General features: G+C 35.3%; 1 protein-coding gene across 3 annotated transcripts in view; it reads left to right on the top strand.

Moving 5' to 3' along the window:
- The first annotated feature begins 4,794 nt into the window (after positions 1-4,794).
- The window catches only part of trx (histone lysine N-methyltransferase trithorax), a 96,253-nt gene continuing 84,656 nt past the window's right edge, over positions 4,795-16,391 (top strand). For all 3 annotated transcript variants that reach the window (XM_083125302.1, XM_083125301.1, XM_083125300.1), the window contains exon 1: positions 4,795-5,038. In XM_083125302.1, coding sequence (XP_082981428.1) covers positions 4,871-5,038 — 168 coding nt within the window. In that variant the 5' untranslated portion in view covers positions 4,795-4,870. The remainder of the gene's footprint in view (positions 5,039-16,391) is intronic.

Here is a 16,391-nt window from a genome sequence, read left to right as displayed (position 1 = left end):
GTACAAGTGTCATGAAGACACTGACTTAGGTATTTTCACACTTTGTTTATTTCTGTCTCAGTTCGTGTTATCAGTAGGGAGCGCGTTTATAATAACCACAAACCATGCTAAATAGACAGGTAAATTGGCGCCAAAAAATGACAACTTCAAAAAGCCCAAAAGTAGGTAGTAAATATCAACTTGTTATTACCTTTCTTTTCAGTTCATTTGTGAGTTTTCCTTCATTAATTGCCATTTACTTTTATTCTATGTATATTTTATTTTTCAAATTTTGTACCGCTTTTTTGTTACTTTTAGTTAATCGCAATGTTGACGATTATGAATGGCAATTAATGAAGGAAAACTCGCAAACGGCCATCACAATTATATGTAATATGCAGAATATTATTAGCGACTCAAATATTCTGGTTTTTCTTGTTGTTTTTTAACATTCTCAAGAATAAATTCACATTTTTGCTTTATATTGCATATTTCTTATAACGACACGTTCACCACGGCGGGCCTCCCAGGTGTGGTTTACCACGTTCCCTTATAACCAAAGAGTGCCAGGATCAAGTCCCGATGGAGGCACATTACACAATGGGTCGGAGTCCAATTGACATTATAAATCCAGTTCCAATTAATATATTTGAGCATAAAATGGACTTTAAACTATTTTTGATTACGATGACAAGTTATTGTAATAATGAAAGAAAATAATATCTCCTTCAGGATTCAAACCTAGGACTCAGTTTTACAGAAATTGTAATCTCTAGGCCAGTGGTTCCCAAAGTGTGCGCCGCGGCGCCCTGGTAGGCTTACGGGGCCGCCGCGTGATGTTCCAATATTTTCAATGAAATTCAGTCATCGATATGATTGTTCCAAATACATGTTCTTATTTTGTACTTGTTGCATAAAAAATGTTTCTGAATTTTAAATATGTTTATTTTTTAACTTAAGGCAAGCAACGTAAGCACACTAACAGAGCGTTACAAGTGTTAGATAGGGCCTCCCCGGTGGCGTAGTGTTAGAGTTCGCCACCTTGTAATTAAGGGGTCCCGGGTTCGTTACCCGGTGGAGTCACATAGTGGTTCGGATCCCACTTTAAACTGTAGGTCCAGTCCCAATTAGCCTTACTATGCATGGACTTAAAACATCAATTCAGTCAATCAAAGCAAGTACTAGATAGGCCTACATTCATGACGTAGGCGCTGTGGAAAAATCTTGAAACACGAAGGGCGCCGTGAAACGAAAATGTTTGGGAACCCCTGCTCTAGACAGTGGAGATTAGCTTTGTTCCTTCGTTCGTCAGTGCTGTATATATTTTTTAAAACAATGCAAATATAGGTAAAAATTATTTCTCCGTTCTGCGAGGTATCGGTAGACCGTTAACATCTGCTAGCAATGCCAACAATGCATTAGTGTACATGTTATTATCTCGGCTTCCACTCTCTCCGACATTCATTCTAAACCATGGCATTACTTATTTAATTTATTCCAGTGTTCGTGGCGGAGTGGTAAGCGTAAAGGGCTACGAAATCAGAGATCCCATGTTCAAACCTCCACCAGCCATTGGTGACTCATTCTGTTTGTCTATGCTCCCATCACTTTTCCATCCGTCCATCATTCATCAATCCACATCGACTTGTCGTAAAAATTAACCTACGAGATAGGAAAAAAGGTAAAATAGCCAAAATGGAAACCTATTGAATTTTAGCCGCCTCAGTGGCTGAGCACGTTAGCTCCAGAATTACGATTTTGTCCCCAAATGTTCTATGTCCTCTTCATGCACAAATAGGAGGCCAATCGGGACTGGACGTACAGTTTAAAGTTTGATCAGAACCACTATGTGCGTCCACTAGATATCGAACCAAGGATATATATGGAATTATATGGTGACGACATTACCACTACGCGATGTCCTCCCCTGGACAGGCAGGCGTGTCTTTTGTTACTGTCCATTCATTAATTTCTTGTATCACCGTTACATATCTTTGACGAAAATCAAAGTACATTCAGTGTTCGAATTAAAATGGGGGGTGAGTTTTTAATTTAACTCCTGACCATGTAAAGAATTTACCCTCATAAGTATATTCTAGATCATATTTTGCCATTGCTCAGAATTTGACGCAATCATTTCTTTCAATTTCAAGTAAATGTTACATTAATATCAACATATATATTGTCAGTTTCTGAACTAAATTTTACATTAAAATTAATACTGTTGTTGGTTTGCAAATTACAATATATATTTAAAGAGAAAATATTTCCTGATTAATTTGCCTTCCTCTAAGAAAAATAATTCTGATATTAAATAAAAGTCCACTGAGACGAGATCAGTGATTACTGAAACCTTGTACACTAATTGGAAAATTTGTGTTATTTACTTTGAACCCAAGAAATTTATATAAATCAGTCCGTATGTTTTAAATACGGGATTCTTGAAACCCCTCCCCTAGAGAAATTTCTGCCCAACGCAGTTGGCTTTCTATCAGGTACAATTCTCAAAATTAGAATAGGGAAGCTGTGAAATTTTTCCATTTTTTCAATTTGAACACTGGATACAGACATACACATATTTCATTTTTTAAATTTAATCTACGAACATACACACACACACACACACACACACACACACATATATAATTGTTTTACAAAACTGATTGGTACTCACTTCGTAATTCGCCCACAGTTCCATGCATTTTAGATGGTATGACGTTCCTTTGTGTTCCTTGATTTTTTTCACATGCTTTCTTCCAGTTGCGCATCCTTATTTTCCTGAAATTTGGTTCTCCATATCCTGAATCTGTGCCAAATTTAAGGCATAGAAAACAAAAGCATGCGTCAAGTTCCACACTATATTCTAGCCACGGCGCAGATGCAAACCAGTGTTTTTGAAATGACCGCTTTCGCTTTCCGAACGTAGTATTTGGATAGTTTTGCAAAAGTGGTTGCCTAGGATTATCTACCCCAAGATCAGTAATTGTTTTCACATTAGTACATTCACTTGTTTTGTCTAACTTTGGAACGTCAGAACTTGGACCAACACCCTCTTCATTGCCGTCATCTTCCACATGTTTTGAGATAGTTTTAAAATATCAGGTTTTGATAAATTTATCCATTCAAGATGGAAATGCACAACAACGCTAGAACTCTTCCCACACACGAACAAATACACAGTGACCGTAGGAACCCGATAGCAGACCTTCCTCGCAAGCAAGAACACAAAGCTAATCTGTGGCTCTGAAGCTGAAGCATAGAGCAATTTTAAATCTCAGAACAATGTCAGTACTGGAGAACTCTCTCCATAGCCTATGTCGCTCGACCACCTACTGTTGACCGCTCGGCCACGGCGGAGTCTTTGATTCCATCTGTATTGGAAGGGTCATTTGCAACAAAATGGTCGGATCTCTGGTTTCCAGGAACTTAGGGCAAGGGTAATAACCTCTAAGCAGGCAGATTTTATGACCTTGGTTATAATCTGGTAAGCAAGGAAAGGGTGGAATTTTGCTGTCCTACATTTGCTTCCGAAGATTTTTTCGGAACAGTGTTTCCAACTCTGCTACAAATTTACCAGAAAATAATATGTAGTATTAATTTAGGATAATTTTTAATCGATCAAAATTTTGTTTGCGGGGGCCAGAGTTACAACTGCCGGGGCCAAAGCCCCCCCAGGCCCCCCCTAACGACGTCCCTGGTATCCTTCCTAATTTTGCGTAACGCTATGCGTCGCTCTTCCTAGTTATTCACCTGTTGACATATGCTGATAGGAATATTAGCAGCCCTGAAAGGAACCCCTGGAATTGGAGGAAATGAAATGAAGGGAGAGAGATACCTTTCAAAGTGAGTTCACCACTCTGTGCATAAAGTGAATTCAAACTCAAACAAACGATTGATTGATTGATTTACTTTATTTTGCTTCGCTTTTGAGCCACTTTTGGCTAATTTCCGAAGATGGGGATGAATGATAATATGATGAAATTGATGAATGGACACTCACAAACATCCATGCCCAGGCCGGGATTCTAACCAGGGACCCCTGGCGTTGTAGCGCGATGTGCGCAGTCTCTTTATTATTAACAGTTTCCTGCACGTAATTATGTTCATGTGCAGAAAGGTTCCAATATAATAATAATAATTATTAAAATGATGAGCACGCTATGACAACCAAGTACATAACTATTTCGAAATAGGATATACAAAATTGAAAATATAAATATAAAATTATGCATTAGATTAGATCGTACAAAATTGTACATAATCATAAGTTCTTGTAGCTTTCCAAAAGTTCAGCAATTAATCTGGCTTTTTTGAGAGATGCTGGAATTGAGATATATACATATTTACTTTAGACAGAATATATACAATTTTATTATAATGGATATTTAAAAGTTATCTAAATTTCATACCATCTTATTAATCAGATGAAGCAAACGAGACTGGACGAACGCTACCACCACCAGTTTACCTTTTTTGAAGATGAATAATTTTACGTAAGTAAATGTACCCAATAAATAACTTATAACTTATAAATGAAATTCATTCAGCTCAAATCGTGCTGTGTTACTTTTTTCGAAGGGTAATCTTATAATTAAGATGTAATATTATTGATCATACACGTCGGTGACAAATTTAACATTTTTTAAAGAAGAACTGCTCTATCTTCTCCGAGGCGGAAGCACGCTTCGAAATATTTACCGCGAAAACAAGTTTTCCTGATTGGCAGGTCGCGCGTTATGGCTCGTCCACTAGCCACGGGAAGTTAGTATTGGGGACGCTGTAACTTCGGAGCGAGTAGATATACAGTATGGAAAACAAAACTGAATTGGGGTTGTGTTGCATGGTGGTGTAACATTAGAAATACGTTTAAAGAGAAAATTCCCAATTAATAATGACGCGGCCAAAATTCCCAGGAAAACCTTCCAAAATTACCAATCGGAAGCGAGTGAATGTGACAGAACAATTATCATCTCGTGTGAACGACTGTGAAAAAGTTGCAGAAGAGATATGTTACAAGCTTGCTGCTTTTAGGAAAGAATTTGGTGATGAAGATGAACAGGTAGTTCACGACAATTAACTTGTTATTTTATTTTGTAGTGTGTTATAAAATCAAGTTATTATATTGGGCTACTCGATTGCGAGATAATAAATAGGAATAACTCGTTTTGAATCGGTATGTCAACAGAGGCTCGGTAAGCGCTGTGAGCCTACTAACGATTTGATAAAAAGAAGGAGAATATGGAATAATCTTTCCCGTTTCGAATTTGCATCGTGTTTTTCTGTTTTATCCTTTAGGTTGAATATACCTAGCACGAGCTTACATTATTTACAATAAAGTCTAGGCATTTACAATGCTCCTTGTGAAGTGTTCCGTGAAAACACGACACTAACAACAATGTGATTACCCGTATATGCTAATTAATATGAATGCGAATGTCAGTATCCGATATGGCCTTGTACCATTTTTTCTTATTGGTAGTAGCAACACTATCTTATTAATGCTACCTGAAACATAAAAATTCCATTATCTTTTTTTCGTTAAGTGTAAAAAATATTACATTTACTAGGAATTGTCAAATTGTTTTATGGATATTTTATAAGTTGTTTTCATTTGAAGTATTTATTTTTTAGTTCGTTGTGAGCAAATAATAATGCTTTGAGTTCTAAGAAAATGTGGAAAAAGTTTTTTTGTTTGACCTCTCCCACTCCAATGGTCTGCTTTAACCACAGAGATCTACAATGTTACATGCCATTTTTGTGTCGAGATAGAGACGTACCAAGCAAGGAATGCCCTCCAGTGCCACAAATGTTCGAGAATAGGCCATGGTGAACACACAGCACCTAGATGCATCAATTTTTTAACACCAAGTGCATTTTGTGAAGTACTGCTTACTGTTAAATGAAAGTGCTAGGCATCGCGAATTAACTTTTCAATGAATGTGACGCCTGACGTCTAAATACTATGTATGACAACTTGTACATGATGGGGTTCTCATGGTGTGATTCTGATATGATCATGATACACATGTGTGCTGTACATGAATGATTTTTTTATAGATGCGTACAAGCACATACTGAAATGGGTTTTCTTATTAACTACTATTTTTCGGTGCATAACCATTGTTTTACATGAGTAGGTTAGGCAGGTCAAGTTTGGTGCTCCTAGCACTACAATTATGTTCATATGTGCACTCCACATCACTACTTGATGACAAGATTGCTGTAATTTCCAATATTTTCCTTCATCTCCTGCACATGGATACGTTTCCCATGCAACAAGAGTGGAATGACCAGTTACGTAGCATTATTGAATGCCAATATGCCTAGCATTTCCAGATTTAAAATGGGGAAAAAATGCATGAATGCTGCAAATAAAAGTAAAACATTTCTAATTATATATGTGTGTGAGCTATATGGCATAATAGCTATTTATCTCGGTACGCCTACAACACTCCACTAAACAGCTTTCGTTATAGCATTTTCTAATGCCTTTGCTGGCCGGACACCGGAAAGGTTTGGCATACAGGACTCTGCCTGCCTGGAGGGAAAGCTTGGATCTCTACTGCACACGCAAAATGCTCTCGTGCGCTGGTGTATGGAGCACCTGATTGGTTCTAGGGCTCATGTGACCCTTCCTGCTTTCCGATGCAGATGACAAACCTATCTGGTTCTTCGCGCTCATGCTGTATGATGCTGTAATATGCAATATGACTCACGTAACTTTACCGAACTCGAATATATAACTTCTTTGTATAATTTATCGCATGAACAGCAATGTGCATTAAAAACTAAAAAATAAATAACATACAGTTTTCATCAGTTTTTTCAGACCTTGTGGTATGAAAGGATAGAAATATAGATTATTTATCCATGTCGCATCTGGCTGCTCTACCACTTAACCTGCAAAACTGATATTTCATTAAGAAAGTTTATTTGTTCGTTAATATATAAATCCTTTATATTTTGTCAATGGAAATGTTGAGCGTTAGTTTCAAAACTCTTAACATCAAATGATCTCTGGAGGAAATTGTTTTTAAAAATATTTATCAGTTTTTTATGTCACAACGTGATGTATGGCAGACAGTAGTCTGAATTATTAATCGGCACTGTTATGTCAGTAGAGTGTACAATGGGTGGATCATCCGCCGACCTCTGTGGTGGAGTGGTTAGCATTGGTATTCTTTGTGAATGTCCCTTCAACTTCATCAATATCATCACTTATAATAGTCATCTTCACAATTAGCCAAAAGTACAAGAAAAGCGAAGTAAAATAAACTAAATCAATCAATAGTTAGATCATCCACAATAATAATGGGTCTGCTATTGTTCTACTATTAGGGGAAGGGGGCAAGTCCCTTTTGTTTTATTGTGATTTCATCATGATACGAATGCAATTTTTACATGGTTCGATTTCGATTTACTTCTGTTAATACGTACTGCAGAGTTTTAGCGATTACTAAAGATTTTGTTCAATATATGCTTTCGTGGTTAGGTTAGGCAGATCAGGTTTGGTTCTCTTAGCATCAAAATAAAGTCCCTAAATACATTCAACTAAGGTTCTGATTTACTTCTACATTCATTCCCACTAGTCTACGATAATTGTAATTTCTAAGTTGTTTTTTTTTTCAACATATATAACTGTTTCGAATCCAAACAGTGCTCATTACTTTAAGGAAGGTTCAAATTTCATGTGACAATGATTTCCAAAATTCTACGAAAATTAGTCTTTCTTTTAGGAGAATTTAAAAAGAAACTAAAAAATCAATCGAACAGTTACCCAGTGGGGTATTTTCCCATGTAAACAAACTTTTTCACGTGTATAGAAATTGCTGGAAAGTTTCTGTTTGTGTTTTACTTGCATGCCTGCATTGGCATTTTATTTCTGTTATATCTAACTAATATAAAATTAATATATACAACAAATAAGAATTGTGGGAAACCAGGTCAAATTTGCAGACTTTCTTTTAATGCCAAGACAACCACACCTGGCCCTGCCTAACCTAATTACGAAAGCATATATTGAACAAAATCTTAAGTAATCGCTAAAATTTCGCAGTATGTGTTAACAGAAGTAAAATCTAAATCGAACAATGTTAAAATTGCATTCGTAGCATGATGGAATCACAATAAAACAAGAGGAACTTGGGCCTTTTGTTTTGTAAGTGAATAAAAATGAAGGTTACAGAGTGTGAAAATCAATTAAATCAAAAAATTTGTGTACATATGATTGGTTTGTTTACCATAAGTATTCTGCAGGGTAAACAAATATGTTTAGTTTGACATCCAATTCCTAATCAAGTAGGAATGGTGAGTGGGTTTTCTTTTAGAAATGTGTACTTCCAATTTTGAAAATGGATGCATTTCTTAAGTATCTTCTTTGTACTTATTTATTATTTTTACAAATTTAAAAGTTACAGATCTAGTGTAGCATGAAAACAATATGATAGGATAATTTTTCGTAGGAATACTTGTGGTTTATTCTCCAAATTGTATACTTTATATGGGAAGCTATGACAAATATATTTTATAGGTTAGAAAATAATTAGTTAAATGTAACTACAATATAAATTTGTCCGACTACTGTATTTATAGCAGCTAGAGAATATATATATACATAATTCATACTAGCATTTTATTGTGATTGGAGATATTGCAATTTTACTACCATGATATGATGTGCAAAATTATTATTTTTGTTGCAAGTTAACGATTGTTTGCCTTGCAGATTTTTTATCTTTGGTTTGTACAATTTTGATGTGTAGTGATAATGTGATGTATTTTCAACTTTTAAGACTTGATATATGGAACAGTTTTTTTCATAATGAAATACTTTTAGCTTCCTTTGCTTAGACTGTTGCCAACAATGTAACAGAAATCACTAAAAAGTTGCTAAATTAAAAGAGGATGCAAATAATATAAAATATTAATAGCTATGTTTGTGTGTGAAAATACAGTTTTGAAGAAAAATTGCTTATATATATATATATATCAGTCAGTGTTTCCTTTTATATATATATATATATATATATATATATATATATATATATAAAGGAAACACTCACTGGACAGTAGAAAAATTCAAAATGAGTGTTTCCTTTTACCTTCTTTGATTTTTACTTAGTCCTTTTGGCCCTCCTTGCTTTTATCCATTATATATATATACACATATATTTGAATTCAAATTTTTCTTTGGATTTTATTTGTTTTCTACAGCAGAAAAATAAATAGTAAAATATGCAAACCAATCTTTTCCACTTTCCTGAATTCAAGGGGACGACAGACCTGGAAAACCAGGAAAAGTCAGGGAATTTTGTCTTGATTGATTTTTTTGTTTATTTATTTGTATCTATATGGAACTGCACGGGAACACGAAATCTTGTTGCTAAGTTTCGGCCTCAACTTTTAGGTCCCTTTTATGCACAACACAACCACAGTGCCAGAAACTAGTGATGGCAGGAGGAGAGAGAGAGAAATTTCTGAAGAGGCAGAAAAATATTAAGCCTCTAATTATTATGTGGAAAATGCATTGAATTATCATTCTTTCTTGTCCGTGTGGGAGTAGTAAGGGGACAGAACAGTCAACAGATGGAGGGTATGGGAGCGATATAGTTGTCGTAATAAGGCATTTTGTTGGACAAATTGAAGCAACATGGAAACAAATAGGCTCCATTGATACATACGATTTTTGTCGAATATCGCCACCCGACAAAGTATCTCACTACAACATGCGACAGAAATTGCATGCATGGCACTCGTATGGAATTGATTTTTGTTGGATGTCTACGGACTGCAACATCCAACAAAAATCACATGCGTAAACAAGAACTTTAGACTGCAAATATGCTGCTGGAAAGTTATTACTCTTCTGGCTCATTTCACCTTATTTAATGTAGCAGTGTTTACGAAGGTTTTCTTTCATCATCCTGACATATTACTGGTTTCGCACAAATTAACATATGTTTACAATGACATTGCACTATTCTTAGATATCAAGAAGAATCCACTAAAACTGGATATATATTGATTACTATCACGAGAAAAGTGAAACATAAATCTGCTTTGGTGAACGTTATAAAAATTTGGCAAGTGCATGCTTCCAACCTCAAATTTACTGCAACACTAGTATTGCAATGAAATTAGCGCCACTCTCTGTCCTGTCTGTTTAAACTTCTGAGAGATGGTCATTAATCTCTCACTGAGTGAAGTTAATGTCCAATATTATGAAATGAAATCCTAATAATAAATATGTAAATATTTTAATATCATATCTACTCTAATCATTCAATCTTAAAAGCATATCACTTTCTTCAAGAATTGACTTTTCTCTGCCAGCCGTGCTAAATTTTCACTTTACATCTGCTGATTTATGCGAGAGGTGCCCAGAAAGTAATTTCCAATTAGTAGGGACCTTGATTTTTTGCTGACGCGAAAACTGTGAGAAATGTTAATTGCTGCGAAGTTGTGTTTATGAATGTGCAGTGATGTCTGGACACATTTCTCGCCCATTCTAAATAACACGAATTTTGCATAAAATGCAAATTGTTGTCGTTTTAGCGATTTTTTTGAAAATATATGTCATAAAACAACGAAAAATTCCGTGAAATACAACATTCTTGTCTTTTCTAGGCTTAAAGAAACAAAATGTGCCATATTTGTGTACATAGAACATGCAAGTTTTCCAACATTTTATTCAAGAGTAAACTATAATGCCTGTTATGCATGGAGTAATTCCGACAGCCACATTAAATCACGTATTTCCAACGATTTTTTCAACTTCTATCAAAACAATTTGCATCACAGAGCAAAGTGGCAGGGCTCTAACAGGAGATCGAGTGCGTATCGACCGTCACACGAGAGCCGCATCTTCAGTATTTGTGGCGCGAGGTGTGTTTTGAATTACCAAGCTAAGTGCACACCATCGGTATTTGTCGAGCGAGAAATAATGTAGCGTAGGTTGTCTGTCTACCATGCGAGAGACCCAGGGGAGGGGGGAGGGAGAGAACCGGGATCTTTTCCACCTGTTTAAACTGCTCCGGCGCTCACCCAGCGTTGTATCAAGCGGGTACCTGAAGGAAACTTTAGGGGGTAAAGGTAGCCAGGAGCATGGTGCTGATCACATCACACCCACCTTCAGCCGTGATCAAGAAAGTGTGGGGCCCTAACCCCACACTCCCGAGATGGCTTGGTGTTAAGCACAGGGGAGCACTTTACTTTTACTTCCTCAAAAATCTGTTCGAACCTATCAAACTGTCATGAAAATACGTAGACAATGTGACCTAAAATTTAAAATAATAGTTTAAAAGCACAATGTAAGTATTAAGTTTTGGTATATTTGGCAGAAAAATGTTCTAAAACAAAAACGCGAATTTCGGGAAACTTAACACTAACAAATCAAAAAAAGATAATGCCAATTTTTGGTGCCAGAATATATTGGAATCTGTCACGTAAGATTGATTTTAAATGTTTGGGTGCGTCACCACTTATGGTCATTATGCACCCTTCAGTATATACGGGGAAAATTGCATTATCTAAAACCATTACCTTAAAATTAAAAAAGGGGTATGGAAAATAACTTCCAAGATATCAAACACTCACGAAGAGGCGTAGGCCATGTGACTTACAATTTGAAACGGTAGTTTAAAAAAACACCATGATGGTATAATTTCAGGTATTTGCCAGAAAATGCACTAAAATGAAAATGTGAATTTTGGGAGAAATGACACCGAATAGTAAAACAAATAAAAAAATACACTTAATTTTTTAAAAAAATAACAAAAATCAAAGTCCCTACCTATTAGGCATTAATAAAACAAGAATAAATCAGTAGTAATTTATTGCATTAGTAACAGTGAGTCCTAACCTAATTTTCGGCATAATCACCACTAGCATGGCACTAAATTTTGTATGCCCGTGGCATATGTGTCTGACAGCAAAGACTGGAACTATCTCTACCGCAGTGTAGCTGTCAAACCCTTATCCTGCCAGAAAGCTTTTAGTTGAACAAAGAGATGAATGTCTGCAACGCCAGGGCTGTATAGGGCGTGGTTCAAGATCTCTCACACTTAGTGATGTATGGGGTTGTGCACTTTCGATTGGCCTTCTGTGAATTGTCTGCACCATCGTCTGACCATACTATCACTCATGACGTCTGGTCTGCACACCTCACATGATTGCTGGTGGCTCTGTGCGAAATTCTGAGCGTGCAAAAATCTGATTACTACACATAGACTACATCGCAGTCTGTGGGATACTGTATGAGAGCTGCAATCTTTAACCTAGAACTGTCCTAAAATGGCTGCATTGCAACTGTATCAGATTACATGCCATTCCGTAATCCTTCCCTAGCTTGTGAATTGTAATAATTTTCCAAATTCACTATTTTGCAGTTATAATTCAAATCATAGAGAATAGAGAAATTATGTCAATTGCATAGAAGATAATATTGGTACTTAACAAATCCATACTTGGATCTGTATGAGTTTATTATTTCCATTTGCAAAAACATCGATTTAGTTTAGTTTGTAATTGTCAGGGAAAAATGTAAATGTTGTCCTGGAAAACCTGGAAAAGTCATGGAATTTCATTTCTGCTTGTTTGTAGCCACCTTGTGAATTACATTAATTTCAAATGAGCATATTCTATCAACTAGGGAATAGCAATATGTATATTACACACATGCACTCATTCAGTCTCGCACACTCTCTATGTAGCTGAAGTCATCGAGAATTAATTGCTGTTGGTTCTGAAAGCACCCGTCATGTTATTAATAGGATGTCGAACCTCCCTTTGCTGTTATTACAGAGGAGTCCATATTTGTATATTTTTATGAAACATTGCATATTTACAGCCCTGTATATATAAATTGGATTTGCGGTTATCAGCATTATTTTTTAATTTGGAAAAGTTCCTTTTTGGTGGCTAGTTAATTTATACAAAGTACTTGTTTAAAACTCTGCTCAGAGAAGTATCTAAATGTATTTATTCCTAACTTTCCTGGTCCCCAGAATACTTGTTTCTGACTTTTGCATTTTAAGTCTTTGTATCTGCATTGCACTTTTCCGTGATCGCCTTGTAATCAAGGGGTCTTGGGTTTGGTACCCAGTGGAGGCACATTTCACAGTGGTTTGGGTCCCACTTTAAACTGTAGGTCAGGTCCAAGTTAGCCTTTCTGTGCATAGAGTTATAAAAGAATTCATTGCAATTTTCGTAGGTTTCTCACATTTTTGTTTAAATTTTACTTTTTTACTTATGGCAGCCTCACTCAGGGTGCAATAAAAATAATTACAAATATCATAAAACTTAAGTCTCGGAAGTTTCTTGTGCATTGTTCAAAACTACAAAACTAGTCATTGAACCATTTGGAATTTTATATTGAATCTGTAAAGTATAGGTAAATTTTATATTGTTACTTTATTGGTATCATCCAAAATTTCATATTGGTTCATCGTACTTTATATTTATTATTCTACATTTTTAAAGAAATCAAACATTTTATAATTTTTTCTTGTATGCATGCATTGCAGAATGTATTTCATTGCATTGTAGAATTATTTCTCTTGTAGTATACGGTTATAACAAGCATAAAAACACAGTTTTTCGTTGTGTTGTTTCAGGACAACACACACTCCCTCCATCAGACATTTATTCTTAGTTTCATTAAAGATACAGTTATAGCAATGGTTAAAATGTGGCTATATTGCACAAGAAAATTTGTTCACTCGTAGTACTTACTTCGTGCTTCTAATTGGCACTGCATTTTTCACTTAGAAGTTCCTGTTCTGTAAAATAATATAAAGTTTATTACATTACTTACCATAGCTGCTTTCCTGTATCGGATTCTGTGTTGTAAACACACAGTATTGCCAGGTAGAACTTTGGTTTTTAAAGTGGATATGTATGTGAATATCCACTAGGATTCAACTTTCTTTATTTCATGTTTTCATCCATATTCATTATTTTCATTTTATTTTTTGATATTGAAGTTTCTATTTTATAATAGCTGTAAAAGATTTTCATTAATTTAAATTGTTATTCTTCAATTTGTTTGAGAGTTTGTTTTTTGTTATTTTATTGTTGAAGGTTGTCCGAGTGTTGTGTGATAAGGGAGACCGTGCCTTCACTTGTCTCCCTTATCGCACAACGTGAGGACAACCTTGCGTTGTGACATTTTTTGAGGAATGGTTACGTTGTTAGGTCAGGTCACTTAGGTTTGTTTCTCTGAGCATAAATAAGCTGTAAATGTAATATTTATGCTAAGATAACTAAACCCAACAAGCCTAACATAACACATTATGCATTTAACTTACATCTTCACAGTAATTAGGTTCATTATGTTTAATTTATAATGGAGGTTTCTCAAAATTAATACTACGTTTTCTTCCACTTCCAATTGTTTCCTGGAATCCTTCATTCATATCCTTTCCAACGATGTATCATACATATTTCTGTTAGGAAGGGCCGATTCGACGTCCTTACCTAAAATTTTTTAAACAAAAAAAATCATTTTTTTTATCTAAAGTAAAAATAAAACAGACTGCTTGTTTTCACAGTTAAGTTGCTATATTACAACAATGTAACATTGACAACATCCATTGTATAACTGATTATTTTTTGTTTAAAAAAATTGAACCATTGTATAACTAGGGGGCGGATTTTTGCATATTTGCATGTTTTTAAGGAAAATTCACATGCTCTCAACAGATTTATCTATTTTACTTGATGTGGATTACTCGACCTTTCAGAGATATGAGTCACATTTCCAAATTCCAGCGCCAACACAGGGACTGCGTTATTTGAGGATTATCTGTTAATGTGACATCTTGATAAATTTGTGTGTGTGTATGCTGCAGAACTGACAATAAAAAATACCGAAGGAGAGAAGACGTAACAGCATATTGCTCCAACAGTTGGTAGAAGGCAATGATGCGTCTACCACTGCCGGCAGAGTTATTTATTGTCAAGTATGCTCTAAACATGTAGTACATTTCAGGTATTTAGAGTAGTTTTTGGCAGTTTAAACGGAAATTTGCCGAAATGCAAATTTACCATGCTTTCATTTTTGGTAACAGAAAACATTTGTTGCCTGTGTAGGCCTGGACACTGTGATCTTTATAAACTTATGTTAATTTTTGCGGACAAAGCTACTGTATAACCTAGTGAAGTACAAAATAAGAAGACAGTAGAAACTAAGGGAATGATGGTCAGATTATGAAGATTGAGCATATTTTATTCTTAAATTAGACATAATAAAAATACAATAACTTTCTAGGTTACACTGGTCATAATTTTAAAGCAAAAGGTAAAGTATTTACTGATTAGGTCTGTCGATGCATTGCAGCTAAATATTCAAACAACATAATGGTGAGGATTAAACCTGATTTTTGGGTGAGTTTCTTCACGAAAGTAGTAGTGCTAATTTTGCTGTTAAAGTAGCCTAATTGGAAGGTGAAAGTCTGATAGAAACAGATTGCATCTTTGGGATTTATGTACTTATTGATATATTTAATGCCATATTTATTGGCGTATAACACGGTCCCTGGTTTTGTTAAGGAAAATTGTGACAATTATATCTCATATATAACAATTTAAGTTAAAAAAATATGCTTTTCTTATTCTTTGGTCTATCGTTGTGCATTATTTTCCATTAAATCTCACACAACAAATAGCGTTTGTTGGACTCCCATGTTATGGTAGATGCAAACCGCAGATTCATAGTGCAGACGGTTTGCTGCCTGACAATATCTGTCTATAATATATCTCTGTAGGAACTCTTGTTTTCACCAGAACTGCACGTTAAATGTAGCATTGCTTCCTTTGAATTGACTGTTAAGGTGATGGATGCACATTTGCAGTGTTTGCAGTTTGAATCCCCGCACTAAGCCATTCAGACCTTTGTGGTTTGTCTGTAGTTGTACCATGTGAAATTTATGATTGTGTTCTTAATTTGAATCAAAATGCAGTTAATTTGAATCATAAATGAAGTATTAAAAATGTGCTAAAATTTCGTTTATAGTTTTGAACGGACAAAGATTAGATATTTTTCTTCCTTTGTCCATCCAATCTCTTTTCGATATTGTTCAAAATAAAATAATACCAGGAGAAGTTGAGAAAGCTGAATTGGAGAAGCAGTTACCTATAGTTTCCAGAAACACAGGTTTGCAGTTCCTGCGACGGGTGAATTTGGTGTTGCAAGGGGAACCTGTCCAGGATTTGCCAGGGTATTCCACAACTGAAATTTATTTATTTATTTTTTGAAAATCCTGAATACAGAAAAATCCATTTTACATCAGGATATCAACACAAGAAATGAAACAAACAAGTACTGTCCAGTGGCATCTTGTGAATTGGAAAGAACATTTTCAAAATACAAGGACTTACTTTCTGACAATTGCAAAAGTCTGCTACCTGAAAAC

Source organism: Lepisma saccharinum, chromosome 7 (assembly GCF_977018435.1).
Source record: "Lepisma saccharinum chromosome 7, izLepSacc3.1, whole genome shotgun sequence".
NCBI classification, from domain to species: Eukaryota; Metazoa; Arthropoda; class Insecta; order Zygentoma; family Lepismatidae; genus Lepisma; species Lepisma saccharinum.
The sequence above is the reverse complement of the archived record's forward strand: the minus strand, read 5'-3'. Positions and strand labels throughout refer to the sequence as shown.